This window comes from Gobio gobio (genome assembly GCF_949357685.1).
Source record: "Gobio gobio genome assembly, chromosome: 16".
In the NCBI taxonomy this organism is placed as follows: Eukaryota; Metazoa; Chordata; class Actinopteri; order Cypriniformes; family Gobionidae; genus Gobio; species Gobio gobio.
This window is the reverse complement of record NC_137109.1, coordinates 41,602,436-41,629,654: the sequence shown is the minus strand read 5'-3', so window position 1 is coordinate 41,629,654 and position 27,219 is coordinate 41,602,436. Positions and strand designations below refer to the sequence as shown.

The 27,219-nt window shown below is 36.3% G+C and overlaps 2 protein-coding genes across 4 annotated transcripts; both read left to right on the top strand.

The window, feature by feature from the left end:
• Positions 1-651: 651 nt before the first annotated feature.
• On the top strand, positions 652-9,930 carry sfxn1 (sideroflexin 1). Its single transcript, XM_079839490.1, has 11 exons — positions 652-751; positions 3,529-3,698; positions 3,818-3,988; positions 4,084-4,182; positions 4,288-4,363; positions 4,651-4,736; positions 6,318-6,445; positions 6,794-6,843; positions 7,028-7,077; positions 7,173-7,220; positions 7,361-9,930. Exons 2-11 carry the CDS (start codon positions 3,535-3,537, stop codon positions 7,455-7,457), a joined length of 969 nt encoding a protein of 322 aa, XP_079695616.1. The 5' UTR covers positions 652-751; positions 3,529-3,534; the 3' UTR covers positions 7,458-9,930.
• Positions 9,931-10,718: 788 nt separating this feature from the next.
• On the top strand, positions 10,719-21,684 carry septin8b (septin 8b). 3 transcript variants are annotated; one of them, XM_079839487.1, is made up of 10 exons: positions 10,719-10,984; positions 12,975-13,089; positions 13,170-13,365; positions 14,992-15,178; positions 16,678-16,839; positions 16,985-17,081; positions 18,896-19,064; positions 19,275-19,407; positions 20,434-20,612; positions 21,087-21,684. In XM_079839487.1, exons 1-10 carry the CDS (start codon positions 10,955-10,957, stop codon positions 21,088-21,090), a joined length of 1,272 nt encoding a protein of 423 aa, XP_079695613.1. In that variant the 5' UTR covers positions 10,719-10,954; the 3' UTR covers positions 21,091-21,684. The 3 variants fall into 3 exon arrangements, with proteins under 3 accessions (XP_079695613.1, XP_079695615.1, XP_079695614.1); XM_079839489.1 differs by having other exon boundaries at positions 10,731-10,984; positions 12,975-13,085; XM_079839488.1 differs by lacking the exon at positions 16,678-16,839 and having other exon boundaries at positions 10,896-10,984; positions 21,087-21,682.
• The last annotated feature ends 5,535 nt before the right edge of the window (positions 21,685-27,219 follow it).

Sequence of the window (27,219 nt, the reverse complement as noted above, 5' to 3'; positions counted from 1 at the left end):
CTGTTAACCTGTTATAGTCATTAGACGGGTTTACTATAGCTAAAAATTTGGAAGTTACTGGCATTTCTAAAATATACAAGTAATTAAATTCGTGTCTTTGAACAGATAATCAATCGAAAAATTAATACTAGGTTAAAGTGTTCGTTGCTATCCTTCTGTTTATTACATGTAAGTTGAGTTAAGAAAAGACAGACGGTAGGGCATTTACTTATTCGGGGTGTCTATTTAAGTTAGTGCTAATATCCTGTTATTTGGTGAATACAACATTCATACAAAAATATTAATGATTTACGTTTTAGACAGACAACCAACAGTAAAAAAATCTATGTCATAAAAACTGACTTGCCCAAAGGCTTATTAGACCTGATCTGGCGTGTTTGAAGAACATTAAATTTCATAATCAAATTTTAAAAAAATTAAAATTTCATAATAAAAGTATTTTCGTTGACTGACTAATGTTTTTGATCTAAATCGGTAAACGTAAGCAATTAAAATTATGTTGCTACTTGTTTCTCTTTTAACTTGTCTTGGATCGCGATATAAATCTAATATTCTCATGTTACAAATATTTCCCAATATATTGGACACTTTTATTTTGAAATATCAGCAGCACCTCTGGTTGGTTGGGTGGCTTTTACGGCAGCGTTCTTCACATTCATTCGTAAATACCAAATTAGCCTCAGTGCGAGAGACTGATATCTCTGCGGAGTGCTGTGATTTTGTCTGACGGCGGGCTTTGCACTGTTGCACTGTAAGTAACAGGACCTTGTCATTTGTGTTATTTTCAAGATAAATATATATTTTTTCTTCTTTTTTTTTTTACTGGCTGCATTAGGATGTAAAACCCTATGCTGCCTGTAAGTGGATTTGTGATGTGGCGTCCAGAGGTTGATAAAGAGGTGCACAGCTGGAGTTATACAGATGGTTTTAAAGATAAAGCTCAAATTTATTCATATGTTTATCATATGAAGCAACATTTTATCATGATATTTAAACATGTAATAATTCATATTTGGGGTTTATGACATATTGAAAACCCCAATGGAAGCCACCCAACCGGTACTGACTGGTTTTGAACCATTCTTTGCCAATGGGCTTCAATGAAGATATTCTAACAATTGATTTCAAAACAAGACACCATCTAAATCATTTCATCTATCCCATGTTGTTTTGCTCTTTAAAGAGCATCAGTGTTTTAGCACATCAATAAAGCCTATGGAATAAGATGTGTGCATGCATATTATTACTAGATTATTGAAATAATACAGAGTAATATAGTCATAAAAGTATACTATTTGGCAAGAAATGAGGAAAGTGTCATAAACGCTGCGTCTCTGTTCAAAGTTCATTTCGGATCAAGAGGCCCGTGTATCGGCCAGTGTCTTATCTCTGCAATCCATAGTGTGTACCAAATGCTTTCATGTTTGGAAAGCAGGATATGAAGTCTTGCTTTGCAGCGATGTCCGATGCGTGAATGAATTGTTCTTTTGATTCGGATCTTTCTTTGATGAACCGGTTGAACCTGTGCACACAGAACGAGTCACAACGATTTGTTCACGAAATTGACTGAACGATTCGTTTACGAGTCAGTCCGAATCAACGAGAATCGTTTCTTTTATTGTCTACAATTTAAGTGAATTGTTTTATCAGTACGCATATGAAATTGAATTGGTTTTCTAAATTGCTTCTAAGTTTTAAAAAACATAATTATTTTTAAAAAAGTAATAAAAAAGCAACGCGTTGACCACGCGATGACGTATCGCTGAATCCCCGAAGTGTTTGTTGAATCGGTTCTTTAAAACCAATTGTTCAAAAGAACCGATTAGCGAAAACGAGTCAGACTTTCGTTCACCAGTGGAACGCGTTACAAAGGGGAAGAAGCGCAAACCAAAGCATCAGGCCCGCGCAGACCCAAGTGATCTCGTGCGAAATACATGAACCATGATTTGATTTAAAGAGACACAGACCCACTTTTGTAGCCATGTTTAAGTGAAACGCGTGATTTATTGTCCTCCCTTTAGCCGGCTGTGCTGTATTCAATGCACTGCATTGTAAAGATAAAATGGTATATTGAATTATGTTGACGTGAATGCCCTTTTTTGGAATATGCAAATGCAAATACATGGTTAAATCCCTTTTCTTTTTTCGGTTATATCTGACATTCAACCTTGAAGCACTTGATACTAAAATTGGTTTCCATCCGTCATTGAAAAGTTCACAAGGACAGTAAAAATACCCCCCAAATACTACCCTCATATAATTTAAAACCCATATAGCTCTCTTTCTTCAGTAGAAGACAAAATGTCCTAGGCATCTTTACTTTCATTGCATGGAAAATGATGCAATACAAGTGAAGGATGACCAAGACTGCCAGTTCTCTACATACTGTCTAATATCTCATTTTGTCTTCCACAGAAGAAAGTCATACAGGTTTAAAATAAATGAGAATGTGACAGATTTTGTGACAACCCCCTCCCCTGTGACTAAATTTTTAATCTGACATTTTTCACAATTATTTATAGGCCATATATACACATAGGTGCTGCTTTACATTGGGACTAGCAGCACCAAATGCCATTTTCAGAGTGACTGATGTTCAAGCCTTTCTTTGCTTGGCTGGTCAGCTGTGTCTTTAGAAACTACATGCTGATTCAGCGGTGGCTTAATCGGGGGGAGGAATGCCATGTGCAAGCATTATTCAGGGTTTTTGTTTTGGTTTTTTTGCTGGGAAAAAACCCCCCCTAAAAAGGCCCTTGATGCTCTTGATGTTATTTTAGTACAGTGTTTTCTCCATATAGGAAATAAAAATGTACTGTTCACCCATAAATTCAAATTCTCTTAGAATTTATATTACCGTTCAAAAGTCTGGGGCTTTTGTCATTATTATTTTGAAGACATCAATACTTTCATTCAGCAAGGATGCATAAAATGAATTAAAAAGTAAAATGTATAAATAATTTTATAAAAGATTATTGTTTCAAATAAATTCTGTTCTTTTGAACTCTATTCATCAAAGAATACTAGAATAAAGTATCAGTGTCCACAAAAATATTAAGCAGCACAATCAGCATATTAGAATGATTTCTGAAGCATCACGTGACACTGAAGACTGGAGTAATGATGCAGAAAATTCAGCTTTGCTATTGCAGGTAAAAAAATACATTTTAAAATATATTAAAATAGAAAATGGGTATTTGAAATGGTAATACCATTTCACAATAGTAACATTTTTGTTGTATGTTTGAGCAAATAAATGCAGGCTTTGTGAGCATGAGATACTTCTTTCAAAAACATACAGTTTTTCCAACCTCAACCTTTTGAACGTTAGTGTACTCACCATCATTTCAAACCTGCATGTTGTAATTCTTCTGTGGAGATTTTAATAATCTTTCTTCGGCTTCTTGCAATACCGGTCATGGTACCACCATAATGTTTTAAAAATAACTTGTTTTCAAAGACATCACACTGGTGAGTGTTAAAAGAATAAGTGAAGTGTATCCAATGTTTTTAACTGTAATATGTTCACAGTGTACCATGGCAGCCGAGCTCTCCACCTCCATAAACATTAAAGAACCACGCTGGGATCAGGGAACATTTGTGGGCCGAGCAAAGCATTTCTTCACCGTCACAGACCCTAGAAACATCCTCCTGTCGAATGAACAATTAGAAAAAGCATGTCAGATTATTCAGGATTACAAGTAAGGCTCTACTCTGTATTTATTTTTAGTATGTGATGTTGTATAGCATTCATTGTTACATATGCTGAGTTTGCCAGATACCAAGTATGCTATCATTTTCCATTCTCTTATCTCTGAAGAAAAGGGGTGGTGTCACCAGGTCTCACAGAAGATGAGTTATGGAGGGCGAAGTATATTTTTGACTCGGCATTCCATCCAGACACGGGTGAGAAAATGCTCCTGATTGGTCGCATGTCTGCTCAGGTCCCCATGAATATGACCATCACTGGATGCATGATGACGTTCTACAGGTGAATCATGCTGTGTAATCCATTATTATAGTGGCTGATAATAAACGATTTAACCACATATAATGCTAAATATTTATACTCTTTCTTGCTTTCAGAACAACTCCAGCAGTTCTGTTTTGGCAGTGGATCAATCAGTCTTTCAATGCAATAGTCAACTACACCAACAGGAGCGGAGACGCCCCCATCACAATAAAGTGAGAGGACTTCAGATCATGCATATGAAGATTTGTTTCACTTTATGCATTTCTTCTTTCAACTAATTTGCAATATTCCTAAATTCCTAATATATGTCCTTGCAGCCAGCTTGGCACAGCATATGTATCAGCCACCACAGGGGCCGTGGCTACTGCTTTAGGACTAAATGCATTAGCAAAGGTAATGGTCTGTTATCGCCAGTGCTCGAAGTGGGCCGGTACACAGTAAACTTCTAAATTTGAAATTGTAGCATACGCACTCTGACCGCCCCGTCCCCAGAATGCAATTTTGACCCTCAGAAGTAACTGTGCTTTTTTTCCCCCACTTCGATCACTGGTTATCGCTTACTAATAAGTTGTAACTCTTTCACATCTAAGTATTAAATACTATGCTCAGTGCTCATGTGTTCATGTAATAATTATTAGTATTTATGTTTATTTAACAAATTACATTTTTTTGTCTTTCAGCATGTGTCTCCACTCATTGGACGCTTTGTTCCATTCGCTGCTGTAGCTGCTGCTAACTGTATCAATATTCCACTCATGAGACAACGGTAAATAATTATCTAGAACAAATCGTTTGCATAAAGAGGCTTGACCTGATTTGACTCTGGATTGGTTTTTCTGTAGCCATGGAATATTGTGATCACAAAAAGATTCTCAATGCATATATATATACACACACACACTACCATTCAAAAGTTTGGGGTCTGTACATTTTTTTAAAAATGTTTTTGAAAGAGTCTCTTATGCTCACCACGGCCGCATTTATTTGATAAAAAATACAGTAAAAACAGTGATATTGTGAAATATTATTACAATTTAAAACACCATTTCCTATTTTAACATATTTTTAAAATGTAATTTATTTCTTTGGTGGAAAAACCTGAATTTTCATCATCATTACTTCATTCTTTACCGTCACATGATCCTTCAAAATCATTCTAATATGCTGATTTGAGAAACATTTATTACTATCAATGTTGAAAACAATTTCTTAATATTTTTGTGGAAATCGTGATTCCCCCCCCTCCCCACCCCCCCTCCAGGATAATTAGAATTTCAAAAGAACAGAACTCTTTTGTAAAATTATTATTGTCTTTACGGTCACAATTGATCAATTTCAGAGGTGGACAAAGTACACAACTCGGGTAAAAGTAAAAGTACTAATGGACAAATATTACTCTGTTACAAGTGAAAGTTGTAAAAAACTGATTTTTACTTAAAGGGGCTATATGCAACTTTTTCCCCAAAATAAACGTAACAATAGCCTTTTTATTTGACCATTTATGACTCAAACATCTGATGAGCATACTGACACCTTGTCCGCTCACAGTGGGTGCACCTATAAGCCTGTATCCTATTTTTCCTATTTTCTGGCGGGTCGTTTTTTTCCCGCGCTGTCTGCGGATGTGACGTCACCACCGCTGCGAGAGCGAGCAGAAAATAAGAGCAGTTCTGTTTTTTGGCTACAGGTGTCAGTCGCGAGTTTAAATTTCAGAAAAACGCATATAGCCCCTTTAAGTAAAAGTACACAAGTACTTGGTTTTTATAGTACTTAAGTATCAAAAGTAAATTTCCTTTTTTATGTCAATGCATTATTGTATTTTTGTTGCATTGTTGTATAAATGCACACTGTGCCATTATGGTGGTTTAAGCTGGTTAGTGATGCCCCATCCGACATGCTAGCATACGACTACCTTTAACTCATTTCAATACTTGTTTAAAAGTTTCAAAGCTCATTAAGGGCGAATGCATGGATCCAGTACACTGATACACATCCAATATTCTCCCAAATGTTTATGCTCACTTAAGACATAATCGACTTTACGTGAATACTCAGCAAAATATTTTGACATCATTTTGTGTGTATTTGTCTGTGCAAAAAAAAGATTTAAAGAAGAAAAAATATCATCCACTGATTTCAAAACTACAAAAAGTGTACTTAAGTACAGTCCTCAAGTAAATGTACTTTGTTACTGTCCACCTCTGATCAATTTAATGCATCCTGGCTGAATATATTTATAGAAAAATCTACTGACCCCAAACCGTCAGCTGCGGTTCAAAACCGTTCATTCATAATAGACATGAAATGAGTATGTCATATAGAGCATGCCTTTCCTTTTGTGTTCCAGGGAACTCAAACATGGCATTCCAGTAACAGATGAGAATGACAATCGGTTAGGCGAATCTTCAAAGGCAGCTCAACAGGCCATCACACAAGTGGTGGTTTCCAGAATCCTCATGGCCTCTCCGGGAATGGGTTTGTTTACTCAAAGTCTTGAGTTTGCCTTTCATTAAACTGACTTTGCAACTATGCTTATTAAAGGTGCAGTTAGTGATTTCTGGATTGAAATGCATCATTTTCCTGTTCCATCCCTGTAAAGCTGCTTTGAAACATTCTGTATTGTATAAAGTGCTATATAAGTAAAGGTGACATGATTTGACTTGAAAGTGGATCGGACCAAAACACTTGTAGCCAATCAGCAGAAGGGGGGCGTATACACTTATGCATATTGCTAAAATCATGCAGTCTGTACCGGGCTTTATGCAGGTTATGGGAAACAGTAACTGCAAGCAAGTAATTTAACTAATTGTTATCTTCCTATAGCCATCCCTCCATTTTTAATGAACTCTTTGGAAAAGAAGGCCTTCCTCAAGGTAATTTCAAAATTACATTAATTTCATTATAAACGTTTTGTAACGTTTTGAAAGTTGTTAACAGAGCATGGATATACCCAACTACAGTGTCCAGTCTGCTTGAATGCTTTAGCCCTTAAAATGGTGCCATAGAATCATGGGCTTTGTTGCTAGGTTGACCCCCCTCCCCTCTTTATTTTTTCAGAGGTTTCCATGGATGAGTGCACCCATCCAAGTTGGCTTGGTTGGGTTTTGGTGAGTTGCCAAAGATAGATTGACTGTCTAATAAACAATTATTTTCTGAAAGGCATTCAGGAATTTGTGACCCATTAATTCTTTCTTCTTCTTAGCCTTGTGTTTGCGACCCCATTGTGTTGTGCATTATTCCCACAAAAGAGGTGAGAACATTTTCAAAGCAGTTTAATGCATGCATTTTGGAACCTATTGAATCATTTCAGAATGATTCATTCAATTTTACTTTGTAAACCATTCTGCTGCACTTCATAATTCCAATTTGTTTCTAATGAAACGCACATAGCTCTATGGCAGTGAGCCGCTTGGAACCAGAGCTGCAGGAGAAGATTCGGGCCAGTCATCCTGGAGTGGAGAAGGTCTACTTCAACAAAGGACTGTAAAGACAAACAACGTTGGTGAATCTCCTCTCTACTGTAATGGTTTGACATACCATCTAAAACATCTTTTTGTGTGCCAAAGTTCACCCGTACCTCTCCAGGACATCCCAACTCAGTCATTTTGTAAGATGTTTTTAAATTGTTTTTAAGCTAAATCCTTATTGTCGTTGCAGATTTGTGCCGGTCTTGTCTCTGACATGTTTTGTATGACGGTGCTCACTTCTGTATACATTTAGTTTTTTTTATTTCTGAAATAATTTTGTTTGCTGCCAGATAATTCCATGTGCCACTCAATGTCATTTTCAGTAAGGATCAAAGATGGTGGGTGTTGACCTGTTTTTCTTTTTTGTAATAATTTTTTTTATTAATCTGTATTGCATTGTTGTTGTCGTCAGTATTTAGTGTTTATCTATTCATGATGTACACAGTAGTGCCAAATTTCATTTCAGTTTTAAGAAAAGTCAAGGGACCTCTTTATGACAATAGTGCAATCCGTTTAAAACATTGCCAAATACAAACCTCTGCTGCAAATATCCTTAGATGCCGGTTTAATAAACCGATAAACCACAGCATGAGTTTTAAGAAGAGTTTTATCTATTTTACTATTCTCAGTATTTGAGTTTCACTCTTAGGGTGTTATACAAGTATAGTATGTATGTTCATATAATTTCTTCTGCCTGCCGACGGTGCATGAACAAACTTTTTATAAGTGAAAATAGTGTGAGGTTAAAGTTCAACGTGTTCTCATTGACTGTTCCAAAGTCCATTCCTCTAGCAGTTCAAGGAAACGCACTGTTTTTCTGTACAATCTTGTCAAACCTCACCTGTTTTCTGTTTAATGAACGGCCATTTGCTTCGGTTCACCTCAAAAACTTTTCATGTGCCATATTTTGTTACATATGTTAAAGTCCGCACACACAACAGTCTACATGAAACCTTCTAGAATAACAAATAGAATGCTAATGTACTAGTAAGTCTCATTTTCTGTATCTTTTTCCACCAATTGTGAGAAAGGACACAATCCGTATAGTGAGTTTATTTTTTATTTGCTAGTACGAGTCCATTTATGAAGTGATACATTGCCTTTCCGTAAATCCTGTTCCTATTTTCCATCTACACTACATGGCCAAAAGTTTGTGGACAGCTCCTTTGTATGAACAGGTTTGGCTATTTCAGTCATTTCTGATGCCAAATCTTAATGCAACTGCACCTTTTTTGATAGGCCTGCACAAATCCCCATCCTTTAGGAAGAATTGTAACATCGACTGTGAGCCCGGTCCCATCGCCGGATCTAACACACTCGTAGAAAGCCTTCCTAGAAGAGTGAAATGTGGTATATTAGCAAACAAATCAGTTAAAGCTTGTTATTTTGAAATTAGGAGTTAAAAAATGGTGTATTATGTTTGGGTGTCCATGTACTTTTGGCTATGGTAATATATTTTTTAGATTTAATGATGTTAATCTATGTGAAATTTCCATTTAATTGAATAAGTCTTCATGTGTTGGGGTATTTAAATATGTTTAATGTTTAATATGTAACGTACTAAGAGAGTGTAACAGCTCATGGTTAGCTGTGTGTTGAGCGCTCTTGATATGTGTTGTTGTGAGACCGTTGATGTGCCACATTGGTTCAGTTCATGAATGTAGTGTTGGCAGTAATGAAATCAAATTAAGAGCACATACATTTCTGTGAATATGCTGGTGGCTTTGTTTTTGTTTTAATTGTGACAAAAGCACAACAGTCCTTGTTCAAGATTCCCTGAAGATTTTCAGTATTATTCATCACGCATCTCTGTAGAAGATAATGGATAGGGAACAATGTTTGGTTATTATAATGTGTCGAATATTATTTTGCGGTTAGATCAGGGTCATCAGCGACACTAACATTGGCCCTGGTCCAGATAGGTGCTTAGATCTTTGATCATTCCTGTTCCATTTGAGAAACTTGATTCTTATGCATCTTGTATAAATGAACTGAATTCATAGCTGATTTAACATAAAACTGCTCAATGACTGCTGGTTTGTTAAGGAGAATCACAATAGTATTGTAGCCGTGAGTATCTTTAGACAGGAAATTAAAGCACACCTGTTCTTTTTAACTTAATGAGGTAGTTGACTACTAATGATATACTAAAAATGCAATGTTTTCCTGGACTAGAATAAGCTCCCTTGTACATTAAACACAGCATACCACTGTTTATTTCCTGATCCCATAATCAATCATTCAAGGCGTCTGCATACTTGGAACAAAACGAGAAGACTCTGAGGTGACAGGTGTGACTCGGTAGTCTTCTCTTTAAATGAACAAGTTGCTCTGATTCGTACAATAATTTGTTTACAGTGAGATGGGTGTAAGATTTTCGAGATGAATATTTTAAAAATGTTTCTTATTTTACAGTGAATGGGGAAATTGTACTGTGTAGATTACACTGTACTGTGTGGATTACCTAAATAAAGAGTATTATAAAGCAATGGCAGTTTTTTGCAGCCTGTCCTCATTTAGTTAACGTTTTAGTGTATCACACTAGGTTAGAGCTGTGTCATTTCTTACAGCTTTTCCTCAAAATGAATGAACAGATGTTAGTTCACTTACCATTTAAAGTCACGTTAGTCACGTGTTAATGAAACTGTTTGAAGAAACCATGAATACCATTGAAATAAGTAAAAGTTATAAAGTAATATACTAGTAAAACATTTAAATAAAAAGTATTTCTTGGCTTCGAAAGTTCGTGGAACATGCTGGTAGTTAATGTGATGAATTACACCTGTGTAAACTTGAGGGGAAACTGACTTGAAGTTAGTTCTAACTGCGTAAATTTAGTTATAAGAAAAGCTCTAAAATATTTTTTCCAGGTTCCACTTGATCTTATATTTTGTTATCTATGAAATGTTATCATTTTTAAACGTTTCCTAAGTGTCCAGATATGTCTTCGAATGGCTGATTGTAGGTAAGGTGTATATAAAAACCATAGACCGTAAAAAAAATAGATAAAAACGAATAAATAGCGATCCCTACTGGACATGTTTGGAACGTCTAACTATAGGCGGTTGACTGTAGATACAACATTACACTAAACTACACAGATGATAATATTTTTTTTAATGCTTTTTATTATTCACATCATTGTGCAGCATCTGAGTTTTTTTTATTTTGGTTGTGTTCTGGTAGATTAGCTAACTATATCTAGCTAGTTAAGTGTCTGGGAGCACTGAGACTTGATTGGACACTTGAGAGAGAAATAAACAAGTCTTTCTGAAACAAGTGCATTTGTAAGTGCAGTAGGAGGAGTGAACGTGGGCAACACAGACAGCATTTTAATTCAGATAGGAGCAGGGATAGGAGGTGTTTCCATCAAGTGGCCATTTTGAGAGAGAGAGAGAGAGAGAGAGAGAGAGAGAGAGAGAGAGAGAGAGAGAGAGAGAGAGAGAGAGAGAGAGAGAGAGAGAGAGAGAGAGAGCGCAATACATGAAAGCATACTGTCAGAGTCAGTACTATCTGCATGGCTGCCACAGATGTAACCATATATCCTGTAAGTTATTAACCTCTTATATTTACTGCACATTATTATTCACAGTTTAACATGTATATTTATTGTTGATAAAGTTGCGAGAGGTATGACGACTGGATAGTTGGTCAAAGATGCTTTAATTTTTTAATATTTCATCATTTTATTAGATTTATGTGCAACTTAGATGTTGTTATATGCAATATGTGTTAATATGTTGGTTACAATAGAGAAAAGCTTGAGCTTGAGTTTTATTCGAGTTGAACTTAATCATCATGTTTGGTCCTACTCTAAATCACTGTTTGTGATTCTTCACAATGCATGTCATATTGTCATTCTGTTGGCTCAAAAAGCATGCACTGTAGTTTATATTTATAGTTTAACACTAGGGTCTAAATCATTGTCAAAGTCATTTAAAGCTGATTAGTTCTTGTAAGCAGATCAGCTTTGCTGCTTCTGGTTGCCACTTCAGTCAGCATGTATCCCAATGTCCCTCTTTGTGCAAGAGAGTATTATCCTACTACTGTTCATTTTATTCTTTTAAAATAAATAATATGCTTTTAACCCATCACTTAAAAGATGTTTCTTAGGCCAATGGCAGTGGAAACCTTCAGTTACTGAGAAACATGGGCTGCATAAAGAGCCCTTTGTGCCCCAGTGTGTGTGTTAAAAATACTGGGGCAGTGGAACAGATGAAGGCTGTGTGAAACACTTCCTTGTGTTTGTACAGAGTGAGGAGCTCTGAATACCTCAGCATGCTGCTTTTCTCTGTGATCGAGACTCAAACCCGGGTCCATGCATATCAATATGCTCAGTTACAAAATGACATGGGTCAACTTCTCCGCTTTGAGCAGTATCAATAGACATATTAGGGTGAACAATGCAAAAGCGTATATTTCTATTTGAATATATTTTAAAATGTAATTTATTCATGTGATGTAGAGCTGAATGTTCAGCATCATTACTCCAGTCTTGTCACACAATCCTTCAGAAATAATTGTAATATGCTGATTTGCTGCTCAAGAAACATTTCTTATTATTATCAATGTTGAAAACAGTTTTGCTGCTTAATATTTTCGTGGAGACTGATACATTATTTATTCAGAATTATTTGATAAGTAGAAAATTCAAAAGAACATTTATTTGACCAAATGTCTTTAGTCACATTTGATCAATTGTAATGTTTCGCTTAAAGTATTTATTTCTCTTAAAGGGATAGTTCACCCAAAAATGAAAATTAGCCCATGATTTACTCACCCTCAAGCCATCCTAGGTGCATATGACATTCTTCTTTCAGATGAACAATCAGAGCAGTATAATAGCAGTGCTCTGTTTTTGAAGTCCATAAAAGTGCATCTATATCCATCAGAACTGCTCCACACGGCTCCGGGGGGTTAATAAAGTCTTCTGAAGCGAAGCGATGCATTTGTGTAAGGAAAATATCCATATTTAAAACTTTATAAACTAAAATGTCTAACTTCGGGCGGACCGTCTTCTGTATTCAAATTACGGGAAAAGTGTAGCGGCCGCACCTCTCTCGCAATTCAAAATGCTTACGCTACATCTGACGACATTGCACACCAGTTACGTTCATCAGACGTAGCGTTACTAGCGTAAGCATTTTGAACTTTGCTTTATAAGGACTTTATTAACCCCCCGGAGCCGTGTGGAGCAGTTATGATGGATATAGATGCACTTTTACGGACTTCAAAAACAGAGCAACATTCACTGCTATTATAAAGCTTGGAAGAGCCAGGACATGTTTTAATATAACTCTGATTGTGTTCATCTGAAAGAAGAATGTCATATACACATAAGGATGACTTGAGGGTGAGTATAGCCTAAATCATGGGCTAATTTTCATTTTTGGGTGAACTAACCCTTTAAAAACCTACCTTACTTACCCCAGCTATATGCAAATGTATTATTACATTTGCTTTAGTAAACTTCTATACATTTATAAGATGAAATGCGTATGTCATGTCAAACTTTTCTTGATGTTGTTATTACTCAGAGTGAGGAGATGAGGTCTCTCTCTCTCAACGGCCATGTCGGTTTTGACAGTCTACCTGATCAGCTGGTCAGCAAATCAGTGAGCCAAGGATTCAGCTTCAACATTCTCTGCGTAGGTGAGGAAGAAGTGCTTTTAAAATCTTTTAAATATTAAGATTGCTGCAAGCGATTGCAAGATATTGCTTCGTTTCAACAGGTGAAACTGGCATAGGCAAATCCACTTTAATGAACACACTATTTAACACATCATTCGAAAATGAAGAGGCCAGCCACTTCCAGAATGGGGTGCATTTACGCCCCAGAACGTACAACCTACAGGAAAGCAATGTAGATTTGCAGCTGACCATTGTAGACACTGTGGGATTTGGCGACCAGGTTAATAAAGAAGAAAGGTAATGCTTGAGACTTCAGTTAAAGGCACAATATGTAATTTTCGCGCTAGAGGTCGCTTATCAAAATAAAGGCGTAGCTTGATGACACCGTGAATGAACTGCATTTTTTTAATTGTTTTATGATGTTTCCTGGGGTGTACTTATAATGTTACAATGCTTTTTACATCAAAAGTTGTCATAATTTATAAATAAAAGGCATTTTTTCTACCCTGATTTTAGCCCTCTGCTCTGAATGCTCCGTTTTAAAGAGCGTGTCCACTGGGAGACTTCAGTGTAAACACCCACTGCTGTGATTGGCTAACGTCTTTGCATATGAAATAGTATTACTCCCTCTTTTAGCTCGTTTTACTATTACAGCTCTCATGGTTAACTAATCGTGAAAAGTGATTTAGATCTATGGCATTACATTAAGATCATGGCATGAAAGGTTGCAGTGATGACTTGTAGCCAATCACAGACATGCTGATCGCATGAAAGCAATGATCTTTTCATTGCAACTCATTTTCTGTACACTAACGAATGCTTTCTTCATTAACAGTGCAGATGTGATATAGTTAAGAGATTCGTTGAATAAAACGGGAGTCACTGATAAACTCTTGCGGTTTGATTGACAGCTTCAGCGCACGTGGCTCCAACGATTGCAAAGAGAGCTTTCTTTGATCGCTTTCTTTATAGAATTTAATCACCGTTAAATAACAGATTATTTTCATCCAACTAAGAGAAACAACGCAAGTTGATGTTTAGTCACTAGTTGGATTTACTGACACACAGACAAAGAACATCTGACTGCATGAATCATCACATTTCAGATCAGGCATTAGAATGAACACAGTTACTTACATGTTGCATTACTGTCGAGCCCAGGCACTGCACAATATTTTGTAATCTTCAACGGCATGTTTATTGCTTTGTAGCTCAAAGGTTTAACACTAGGCCTATGTTACATGCACGAATCGGTGGGCTGGGCTAAAAAGGCAGTGATGAAGTAGGCGTTGATATTCTTCTGCAGAGGCGGTGCTTGCCTCCCTTTGACGTCATAGATCACCACTTTGAAAAAACTGTCGTTTGCTGGGCCTGGTGTCTATAAAAGCTTTTCTTTGACTTTGACTAACAAGGAAGCTTTCAGCCTGTAAACTTACAGGATATTCTTATATTACCCTATGACCTTTTCTATATCCAAAGCTCAAGGGAAAGTTGATTTCTCAATTCATCACCCCTTTAAACAATAAGACTGTGTTGAGCTATATAACAATGATCAGTTTTCTATCAATGAATGTCTCCAAACAGTTGCTCACCTGTCTAATAAAACACATAATATAATAAAGCGTCTTTGGTGTTTCCATGGTTTCTACAAAATAAAACAATGATGTCATTGATAGATGCAGACACTGTCCGTGTCCTGGTTAAAATAGCTTATTTCTCTGGATTTAAACATTCTTGGAAACATTTGGGATAATGTAAGTACACAAGTCAACAAAATATATAAAACTTTTCTAGTGGTTTTTGGATATTTTAATCCAAAAATCTTACATATTGTGCCTTTAAATATATGAATGGCCTAATGACATTGATAATGAAATGTCAGGATGAAATCAAAGTCTTACACCTTTTATTGTTTCTCTGCAGTTATAAACCTATTGTGGACTATATTGATGCCCAGTTTGAAAACTTCCTCGAAGAAGAGCTTAAAATTAAACGTTCCCTTTATAACTATCATGATTCACGCATCCATATCTGCCTCTACTTTATTGCTCCCACTGGACATTCACTGAAATCTCTGGACTTAGTTACCATGAAGAAACTGGACAGCAAGGTACTGTATTCAGAAAGTGTTTGTCATCTATTGTTTTTTAGTAATAGCTTATAAATTGTGCATTTCTTTAATACATAATTAAATAGCCTATATATATATATATATATATATATATATATATATATATATATATATATATATATATATATATATATATATATATATATATATATATATATATATATATATATATATATTCACGCTCACCTAAAGGATTATTAGGAACACCTGTTCAATTTCTCATTAATGCAATTATCTAATCAACCAATCACATTACAGTTGCTTCAATGCATTTAGGGGTGTGGTCCTGGTCAAGACAATCGCCTGAACTCCAAACTGAATGTCAGAATGGGAAAGAAAGGTGATTTAAGCAATTTTGAGCGTGGCATGGTTGTTGGTGCCAGACGGGCCGGTCTGAGTATTTCACAATCTGCTCAGTTACTGGGATTTTCAAGCACAACCATTTCTAGGGTTTACAAAGAATGGTGTGAAAAGGGAAAAACATCCAGTATGCGGCAGTCCTGTGGGCGAAAATGCCTTGTTGATGCTAGAGGTCAGAGGAGAATGGGCCGACTGATTTAAGCTGATAGAAGAGCAACTTTGACCGAAATAACCACTCGTTACAACCAAGGTATGCAGCAAAGCATTTGTGAAGCAACAACACGCACAACCTTGAGGCGGATGGGCTACAACAGCAGAAGACCCCACCGGGTACCACTCAGCTTCACTACAAATAGGAAAAAGAGGCTACAATTTGCACGAGCTCACCAAAATTGGACAGTTGAAGACGGGAAAAATGTTGCCTGGTCTGATGAGTCTCGATTTCTGTTGAGACATTCAGATGGTAGAGTCAGAATTTGGCGTAAACAGAATGAGAACATGGATCCATCATGCCTTGTTATCACTGTGCAGGCTGGGGGTGGTGGTGTAATGGTGTGGGGGATGTTTTCTTGGCACACTTTAGGCCCCTTAGTGCCAATTGGGCATCGTTTAAATGCCACGGCCTACCTGAGCATTGTTTCTGACCATGTCCATCCCTTTATGACCACCATGTACCCATCCTCTGATGGCTACTTCCAGCAGGATAATGCACCATGTCACAAAGCTCGAATCATTTCAAATTGGTTTCTTGAACATGACAATGAGTTCACTGTACTAAAATGGCCCCCACAGTCACCAGATCTCAACCCAATAGAGCATCTTTGGGATGTAGTGGAACGGGAGCTTCGTGCCTTGGATGTGCATCCCACAAATCTCCATCAACTGCAAGATGCTATCCTATCAATATGGGCCAACATTTCTAAAGAATGCTTTCAGCACCTTGTTTAATCAATGCCACATAGAATTAAGGCAGTTCTGAAGCCGAAAGGGGGTCAAACACAGTATTAGTATGGTGTTCCTAATAATCCTTTAGGTGAGTGTATATATATATATAGTAACGCGTCGATTATATCATGTATAATTATCATATCATATCCATATTTTTCCTTCCCAACCAGGTCAACATTATTCCTATCATTGCAAAGGCAGACACTATTTCCAAGAGCGAGCTTCAAAAATTTAAGATCAAGATCATGAGTGAACTGGTCAGCAATGGTGTTCAGATCTACCAGTTCCCAACAGATGATGAAGCTGTGGCTGAAATAAACTCTTCTATGAATGTAACAGAAGCTTGAGCAATATATATATATATTTATGAAATTTATTTTATTTTAATGTTTTATATACATTTTCTATTGATCAGAACAGATACACACTGTGTTCCTAGAGGCATCTTTAATGTTGAGCCTGTGACTTGTATTGCAGGCGCATCTGCCTTTTGCTGTGATTGGAAGCAGTGAAGAGGTTAAAATCGGGAACAAAATGGTGCGAGCCAGAGAGTATCCATGGGGAGTGGTACAGGGTAGGTACTGCTGCTAGCAATTTAGGTTAGAAAAAATTGACAAATTGGCAAATACTATATTTTTTTTATTTACTGTTAAAAACAGGAAAACACTTTAGAGTAAATGCAAATGAATAGCAAAGGATGCAATTTGTTTACTTTGTATATTATGCTTCTAGTGCAGCCACAGGGAATGATGTTGATTTTTTAAAAGAAATGAATACTTCTTTTCATCAAGGATGCTTAAAATTGTTCAAACCTGACAGTGAAGACTCTTGCATTGTTACAAACGTTTTTTATTTCTAATAAAAGCTGTTCTTTAAATTTTTTTCAAAACAAAAATATTAAGCAGCACAACTGTTTGACAATGATAATAATATGAAATGTTTCTTGGGCAAAACAGCATATTAGAATTGAAGACTGGCATAATGATGCTGAAAATTCAGCTTTGCATCACAGGAATAAATGACATTATATTTATATATAATTATATAAAAATGTTACTGTATTCCTCATCAAATAAATGCAGCTTTGCTCTTCTTCTTCAACAGTAAACAAAATGCATACAAACCAATACCAATTTGCATCTCATTAATATGATAATTTTAAACATGACTTGAAGTCAGCATTAAGTATGTTGTATGCCTGTTTAGATTAGTTGGCAGATGATTAATTACCTAATTATCCACTAAATATTTATTTTTATTAATGGCTGACAGTATAACCAGAGCTTATCTTAAACATAGTTTGTCAACACTAATGCAAAACAACAAGCAAACTGTCTTGTTTGCTGAAGAACTATACGAGATTAATAAAGTCGTAATGATAGTTGTGATAGTCATTTCTTTCCTATTGTGATATATTTCACTGTCACTAACCGTTTATAGTGAAACGGTTTCTAGAACAAGAAATAAATAAGGCGGAACTGATTTTTTCCATCGGGAATTGATCAGATCATTGGATGGTTGCTATTGCTATTGGCTATCTCATGTGAGTGACAGATTGTCCGGCCCTTGCACAGAAAAACACACCGGGCCCATGGGTCTGCTGGTCTGAAAACGAGGTGTGTTCAGGCGCATTGTTGGTGCGTTGTTATTTTGAGGTAACTGAAAATGACTGCGCCATTGACTAACAAAAACCTGGTCTAAAGCAAATAGCGCAGTATTTTTTGTGTTATTTAAAGGGCGCTTTAGTATTGTGCGCCTATAGGCAGGTGCACAACGTGCGTACACTCTGCTTATTACACACACAGGGACTCGCAGCAGCACACACATTTTTAAATATTAAAAATAAAAGGATTCCTCTCTGGAGAAGCGTTCGGTCTTTCGGCTCGCAAATTCCGCCATGTAAACAGCGTATGGCGCAACTGGCTTTTAAAGGAAACGGGAGATGAGACTCTGATTGGTTTATTGCACGTTACACCAAACACACACCCATGACTCACTTAATTTGAATAGGTAATTACTTATTTCACTAAAAAAGTATGTTCTGTAAAGTATGAACGTGTGTAGAATTAATGTAATCTGGACGTACTATATTCGCCATCACTGTCATTCAAAAATCCTCTCACACATACATGCACACTTCAGAATATCAGATCATCCGGGTGTTTTTTGCCTACTATTTATGAGTCTCTACTCTTGTCACGTACTGTTTTTCACCTACTATATAGTAGGCCATTTCAGATGAAGAGATGATGAGGCACATTTATTTAAAAAAAAATATATGCACGGATGAATCATTTATAATAAATACTGCGATAATCCATAAATTAGAATAGTCCGTTTTAATTTCATGGTGACTTTAATGAAGTTATGTCTGGGCTTTGTCCTCAGTGGAGAACGAGAGTCACTGTGACTTTGTAAAGCTGAGAGAGATGCTAATCCGTGTCAATATGTTGGACCTGAGGGAACAGACCCACGCCAGACACTATGAGCTGTATCGCCGCTGCAAACTAGAGGAGATGGGCTTCAAGGACACTGACCCTGACAGCGAACCCTTCAGGTACCGCAAGATCTCATCCAAGACACTTCTACAAATAATCGCTAACTTGCACTAGTTAATCTTACGTAATGCTGCTACTTCCTTTCAAGGAGATCATATATATGTATAAAAAAATCAGTACATTTATTTTAAATATATCATATAAACATGGTTTCGCTTGTAGTTAGGCATCAAGTGAAATGAAATGTCTGTCATGCTCCTCGCATTCAGTCTGCAGGAGACATACGTGGCCAAGAGGAGAGAATTTATTGGAGAGCTACAACTCAAGGAGGAGCAGATGAGACAGATGTTTGTCAACAAAGTGAAGGAGACAGAAGCAGAGCTAAAAGAGAAAGAGAGAGAGGTAAGAACCACTGGTTTTAACTGGAACACATGTATCAAAAATGTCAAGGCATTATTTTTGGCATTATTTCAAGACAGTATTATATGTGCACTAACGTTAGTTTAATATAAATGATCATGTAAAACTTACATTTGAACTGCTTTTGGTGCAGACACTGCTTTAAGAGTACACGAATAAGTTGGCAAAACTCAACAAAATTATTTTGTACCCATACATTTTAATTGCTCGACTTCAAATATTTGAGTAAGCTAATTCATACATTTAAACTAAAATAATCAACTTAAATATTTTTAGCAGTAGAAACACTACTAAATCTCCACCTTAACATTAATCTTGCACAAAAGCATTATATAACACTTAATTTGAGCATTTACTCTCCCTTCAGTGTCATGGCAAAGCATGCTGGGAATAGAATTCACAGCCCAGATTCAGTTAAATTTAAGTTTGTCTAAATTAAAAGAAACAAGTACATAAAACACAAAACAATTCAGATTACTTAAAATGTGTCAGTTTTGTGAACTCAAAAGAAAAAGATTCTAAAAGTTCTAAATACTCATAAAAGTTCATTTGATTGAACTAATTTGTTTGATTTGAGTTGGCTCTACTCAAACCAATTAATTATTTTGAGCGTTAGGGTTTAAAGTGTAGATAAGTCATTTAACTTTTTATTAAATAATAATAATAAAAAAATTCTTAATACTTGTCACTTCAAATAAAATCTTTAAATGCTTGACACCTTTTATTAAATAAAACATATAAAAGTCTTTAAATAATAGTAACATTTTATTAAATCATATTTTTTTCAATACATGTCAACTTTTATTAATAAAATAAAACAAAATCTTCATAAACTAAAAAAATAAAATACAAAACTAAAACAAAAATACAATAGAATAAAATTAGTATTTCAGTACTATAAACTAGGGGTGGTAATTGATTAAAGATGAACAGACTTAATAAATCATAATAAATAATTGAATTAATTGCGAGTATCTCATTAAATGAACTCTTGTTCTGTATTCCCAGCTGCATGAAAGATTTGAGATGCTGAAACGTACACATCAGGAGGAGAAGAGGAACCTGGAGGAGAAGCGTAGAGATTTAGAAGAGGAGATGAACACCTTCAACAGGAGGAAAGTGGCTGCTGAAACCCTACAGTCTCTTCAAGGCTCCTCTGCCATCAAAAAAGACAAAGATAAGAAAACGTAAGCCTCCTCCTCCTCCTCCCTCTCTTTCCCATTCCAACCTCTGAGACTATCTGTTCCCATCTCTGGTAGTCACCGTCTGTGAATGAGACTGATCTGTGTCTGCTTTCACAAGCGTCTGTGGTCTTTTTGTTTGTCTGTGTTGGCTGGGCTCTTCTGGGCTCTGATGCCAGAGCAGAGGATGCTGGGATAGCTTGACACTGGCAGAGCTTCAATGCTGTAATATTAGAGCACACTGGCAGACGGGTTTTGGCATGTTTAAGGGTAAAGAGACAGATGATGACACTAGTTGCCTGATACTGCCAACTGTCGGATCAGCATGCATTTACGCCCCCTGATTGAGTGTGTTTACCCTTTTTTTGCACTTAGACTGAATAAAATGAGTGCTTGATTTCGTGAAATAAGTGTAAGCGCTCTCATTAGTTTTTAATCTAGCTGATTTTTATTAATGTCTATTAAAAATGTTCTTTTCAGTTGATTGGCGGGCGACCCAATGAAGCATCAGCACCAGCAACTGCTCAGTAACTGTGATAATCCACTGATGTGTTCCTGATTCTTCTGGATTTACATTTTTATTAAAGGGATAGTTCATCTAAAATGCAAATTCTGTCCTCATTTATTCACCCCCATGTCATTCCAAACCTACCCTCTTTTGTGGAACATAAGATATTCTTGTTCATACAATTGTTTGGTAACCAACATTCTTCAAAGTGAGCCACAAGAAAAAAAGGCATACAGGTTTGGAGGCTGAGTAAATCATGAGAGAATTTACATTTTTTTTGGTCAATTAAGCCTTTAAATTAAACATGAAGCTTTAACTTTGTATTGGTTTGAATAAAATCAGGTAACTTTGTAACTTGTAACTTGACTGTTAACATATAATTTAGATTTTGTACATGAATATATTTTCCTCTAAACAGTTTTACCAGATTGCAAAGTACTGTACAAGATTAATTAGCATAACTATGGTATTTTGAAATGTTGAATATCTCTGCTGATATTATGGCTTACCTCTGCTACTAATGCAACTGTATATTTTTGAAGTTTAAAATAAAAAAATATACTTTTACAGATTGTGTTCTTTGTTTTATAACTCACCTTTTTATAAGAACGAAGATAAAAATAGAAATAAATACATGTGGAATAAATAAAAATAAATGAATTAAAAATAATAAAGGGAAAAGGTAATACTAAAATAATTTAATAGTGTTAATTTAATCAAGTCATATATTCCTTAATTAATTTTTGTATTATTACATTTATTTATTCAGATTCTAGTTTTATTCTATGCACGGCCAATTCATTCAAGAGTATCAGGCTTTGCTTTAAAGGAACACGCCACTATTTTTGAAAATAGTCTCATTTAATAAATTTCCCTAGAGTTCAACAGTTGAGTTTTACTGTCAGGACCACTATTGTCAAAGATGATTGATTGACTATTGGCATATAGTTTGGATTGGCGATATGGTTCTGTTCTGGGCAAGAACTCCCTGCTCATTCATGCAGGCTAGCATGGAAAAGAGCAGTGAGAGCAGCAATAACCCCCCTAGGGTAAACAGAACAGAACAAACATAATGTATTGCAGATATAATTAATAGTGCTGGGAATCGATACATTTTTTTTTACTAATTAATCAATCGCATTTTTTCTGTAATTAATCGCGATTAATCGCAAGTTTTTAATATTTTAAGTTTTTCATATTTTGATATTGTAATAATTTCAGTTACTCTCCAAATTAATGTAGAAACTATTTAAAGACAGCATATTTTAAATATATGTTGTAATGGCATCTTTTTATGAATGAAGGCCAGTATCACTAATGTCTCTATGAAACATAAATGACGTTACATTACAGTATAACTGAAAGCTACCAATTTCAACATTTATTAGGCTTTAAAAAAACAACTTTTAATTCAAGTGAACTTAAAACAATCTTTACATAAACCCATTATAATAAATGTTATATTTACCCATGGCCTTCCCTGTTAGACATATACAGAAATGTAATAGTTATCAAACACCTTTCTTAACTGCATAAATAACAAATAAAATATAGATTAATCATCATTAAAGCTCTGTTCCCGTTGTTCTTTGATGAACATTAATGACAGGCATCATCAGTGCTGCTGTCACTTTAAGATCGGCTGCTGACGAACAGGACGCGGATCTGACGCGCTGTCCCGCGCATCTCATTTCCTCACAACTCTTTAAGTTCATTTAAGACGTTATTTAACTGATTTAAGACTCCTAATATGAGAATACTCCAAATTCTCTGTGTTGTTGTTGTTATTGTTTGTTCAAGAGCAAAAGAGAACTCGATGTGAGCAGGAGACTGACGCGAGTCGGTCTGTGCGTCGAGTGTGTGTGTGTGTGTGTCCCTCGATTAGCTGACATGAGACGCAGCCACACAGACAGGACATTGACATACAGCGCATTCTCTTGTGTCTTGTCGCGCTTGGAAGTATTTACATGAATAGGAGCGTGATCGTGTAACGCTAGTCAAAAATGGATATAAAAACGGACTCTGCGTTATTTGCGTTAAATATTTTTAATGCGTAAAGCTGAAAAAATGAATCGCCCACGTTAACGTGTTCATTTGCCCAGCCCTAATAATTAATGTTGATATTAAATATACCAAATAATCCAGGAATTTATTCTGATTCAAGGGGAATTAGAATACCAAATCCTGACTGGACGAGAGGAGGAGCTGGGGATGGAGGAGGGTAAATGAGCTCTGGATAGCTGTTGATAGTACTGAAGGAGCTTATGTATGCTGTGATAGACGTCGTATTCCTATAGGTAGACGCGATCAGCTGGCAGTCAGCTGATGTGAGCTTGACTGACGTGACCTGCCAGAACTGAAGCTATACGTTTGATTATAGTTTTCGAATACATTCAGCCGATCTCCGGGTCTGCACTGAAAAAACAGGAAAACACATATTGTTCGATTTACTTAATCATATTATTTGCGATCTATGCAACAAAATTGTGTTTCTCTTCTAAACATGATTTCTTTGCTTTCGATTGATGTAATTGTTAATGTTTAATTATGTTGGAATTATTAGAACCATTTAAATTAAACTGGGTTACCATAGTGGAGAAGAGCGGAGCAATTGCTTAGGATGTGGACTGATACAGCACATGTCATTAAAGAGTATTTTATACTTAGCATGTTTATTATGTGCTATTGCTGGCTAATGAAAGCTAGTCAGTGTAGCATTATAGATAACAACAAAATTATACATAAATAAACATGTAATTTGATTAAAGAGGGCGGGTCTCAAGCCCCCCTGTACACACCACTGTTGTTAGGGAGCCATATTAAAATCATTGTGAGACTACTCAACGCGGTTACTTAATAATTACTTGATTCTATGATGGTTAAATTATGTGAACAAATTATGTTTGATTAACTTAATTGATTCATGTGGAACCGATGTACATGATTAAATCATGTAAATCCAACAAATTTTTTTCAGTGTTGCAGTAGAACTTTTAGCATAGCTTAGCATAGATCATTGAATCTGATTAGACCGTTAGCATCTCGCTCAAAAATGACCAGAGTTTTGATATTTTTCCTATTTAAAACCTGACTCTTCTGTAGTTACATCGTGTACTAAGACCGACGGAAAATTAAAAGTTTTGATTTTCTAGGCCGATATGGCTAGGAACTATACTCCTGCATAATAATCAAGGAACTTTGTGCCGTACCATGGGTGCAGCGGCGCAATGATATTACACAGATATTACAATAGTCCCCAGCATGCTGCTAATGTGCTAAGCTATGCTCTGTGCAAGCAGGTTGTCACATTTGGTTATGTTGACGGAAGTTAGCGTATTTTCAGTCGCTGTATATCAAAACTCTTTGCTCATTTTTGAGCAAGATGCTAACGGTCTAATTAGATTCAATGATCTATGCTAAGCTATGCTAAAAGTGCTACTGCCAGACCCGGAGATCGGCTGAATGGATTCGAAAACGGTAAAACTCAACTGTTTAACTCTAGGAGAGTTGGGAAATGAGCCTATTTTCAAAAATAGTGGAGTGTTCCTTTAAGAGAATCAGAATAGTATTTTTTTTATAAGTGTCTGCTGCCTTCTCAAAGTTTTCTCTCAAAGGATTTCTTCCTTTAGTCCTTTTTATAGCTTATTCAGTCTTCTGTCTGTATATTCCCTGACCTCAGAAATGTATTGAACTAGAAGATTTGTATCAGCCTTAGTGGCTTTTACTACAGGATTACCACGTGTACTTAACCAAATCCAAAGCACTTAAACCACCAGTTACCTGCTGAATTCTACAGAACGAGAGATGCATTTGCAGATGGTGCTTGTTATTAGTGAAGCAGGTGTCTGAACTGATCATTTACAATATTTAACACTTCAACCAGCCACTGATGCATTATACATAATGACAAAACAACATAAAAACATTGCACTGTAAAATGAGGAAACATATCTCGTGTTCACTCTTGAATCATTTATTGTTCTGTTGAAAATGTGTTGCTCATGTGACTCGAGTCAGTGGCATTAAAGGAATACAGAAGGGTTAAAAAAAAAAAAAAGTCTACATTCTTCCCCAAAACTCAACACAACAATCTAACCGTCATCTCTCAGATTCAATATGCAGACTGAAATACCCTTGATAACAGTTAAAAAGGCATCATAAGGCCATGGTGGAAATGACAAAAGATTAAAAAAACCTTGCATGTGTCTCTGCATAAGCGGCTTGTATATCTTACACTGACCGGCCGCTGGTCCTCAGACCTCAAAAGCCAGACAAAAGACGCGAACGACCTCTGATCTGAACCAAAAGGATAGTTGGAATGTGCTCTTGTACAACAGTCAGGAAACTTAAACTCATTTCACACTCATTCTCTCACAGACGAATACAATCAAACTTATATATCTATGAGGAGATAACGACTGCACTCTGGTTGTTTATTTTAACCAATGTCCAGTTTAAATTAAAAGAACATAAAAGAACAAATTTTCAAAATCAATGTCCCCATCTATATGATGGTGCATCCAGCATGAACTTGCACTGGCCTCCTCTGGCTGAATAAATAAATTCTCTTGTGATTGGCTGACCAGGTGTCAAGAGAGTATGGCTCTTGATTGGTGGACACGCTGACACAAAGTTACAATTTGCATACGGTATCTTCAGTACTTAATCCAAATCACCCTTCGTTTAACATTTTGTGCTCTAGTAACTTGTGTCTTTACAGATACATTCGCTCCTATTTGCCGAGTGTGCTATCTGCCGTGAGTCTCTTTGGCTGAGAATTTCATCTGGCTGATGCAGCCATATAAATCTGACAAACACCTTCCCACCTAAAACAAACAATCATACATCATATGCCAGCATTTTAATATTATCTTCTTTTTTCAAACTTAATACTTATAATATACATCTGTACCTGTATAAAATAAAAGTTAAAGGAATAGTTCACCCAAAAATGACAATTCTTCGATCAGCACACATGCACGGTTTTAAATGTGGAATGTCGACCAAATGTAATTCTTGCGTTTTGTGCCCGAAGTTTGAATATGCATAATGTGAACATTCGATTTGAGAGTTGTGACTGGTGGCAGAATTTGCAGTTAATAAGGATTTAAAAAGCTATATTATTACTTTAGAAGTTGTATGGACCACATTTATGGTGCTCTTTTTGTCTTTGCTGAAGCTGGACACTACTGTCAGTAAAGAGCATTTGTTAAAATATCTTCTTTTGTGTTCCACAGAAAATAGAAAGTCAAACCGGTTTGAAACCACATGAGGTTGTTGAATGAAGACAGAATTTTCATTTTTAGGTGAACTGTCCCTTTAAAGGAATAGTTCACCCTAAAATGTAAATTCTATCATTTACTCGCCCTCAAGTTGTTCGGAACTTCTATGAGTTTCTTTCTTCCGCTGAACACAAAAGAAGATATTTTAAAGAATGTCGGTAACCGAACTTGTTGATGGACCCCATTGAATTGGAAGTCAATGGGTGCCATCAACTGTCTGGTTACCAATGTTATTTTGTGTTCAGCCAAAGACAGAAACTCATAAAGGTTTTGAACAAGTTAAAGGAACACGCCGACTTTTTGGGACTTTGGCTTATTCACCGTATCCCCCAGAGTTAGATAAGTCCATACATACCATTCTCTTCTCCATGCGTGCCATAACTCTGTCTGACGCACCGCTAGCCTAGCTTAGCACAAAGACTGGAGGTAAATGGCTCCAATTAGCCTACTGCTCAATACCATGAGTGCAGCGGCGCAATGATATTATGCAGCGCCTGAAAATAGTCCCCAGCACACTCTCTGTGCAAGCAGGTTGTCACGTTGGTTATGTTGACGGAAGTTAGCCTATTTTCAGGTGCTGTGTAATATCACTGCGCCGCTGCACTCATGGTACGGCACAAAGTTCCTTGATTATTACGCAGGACTGAGAGAATAGTTCCAAGCCATATCGGTCTAGAAACTCACAACTTTTCATTTTCCGTCGGCCTTACACGATGTAACTATACACATCACAACATGTAAATAGGAAAATGTTGGCGTTATTTAGTCATTTATTGAGCAGTAGGCTAGCTGGAGCCATTTACCTCCAGTCTTTGTGCTAAGC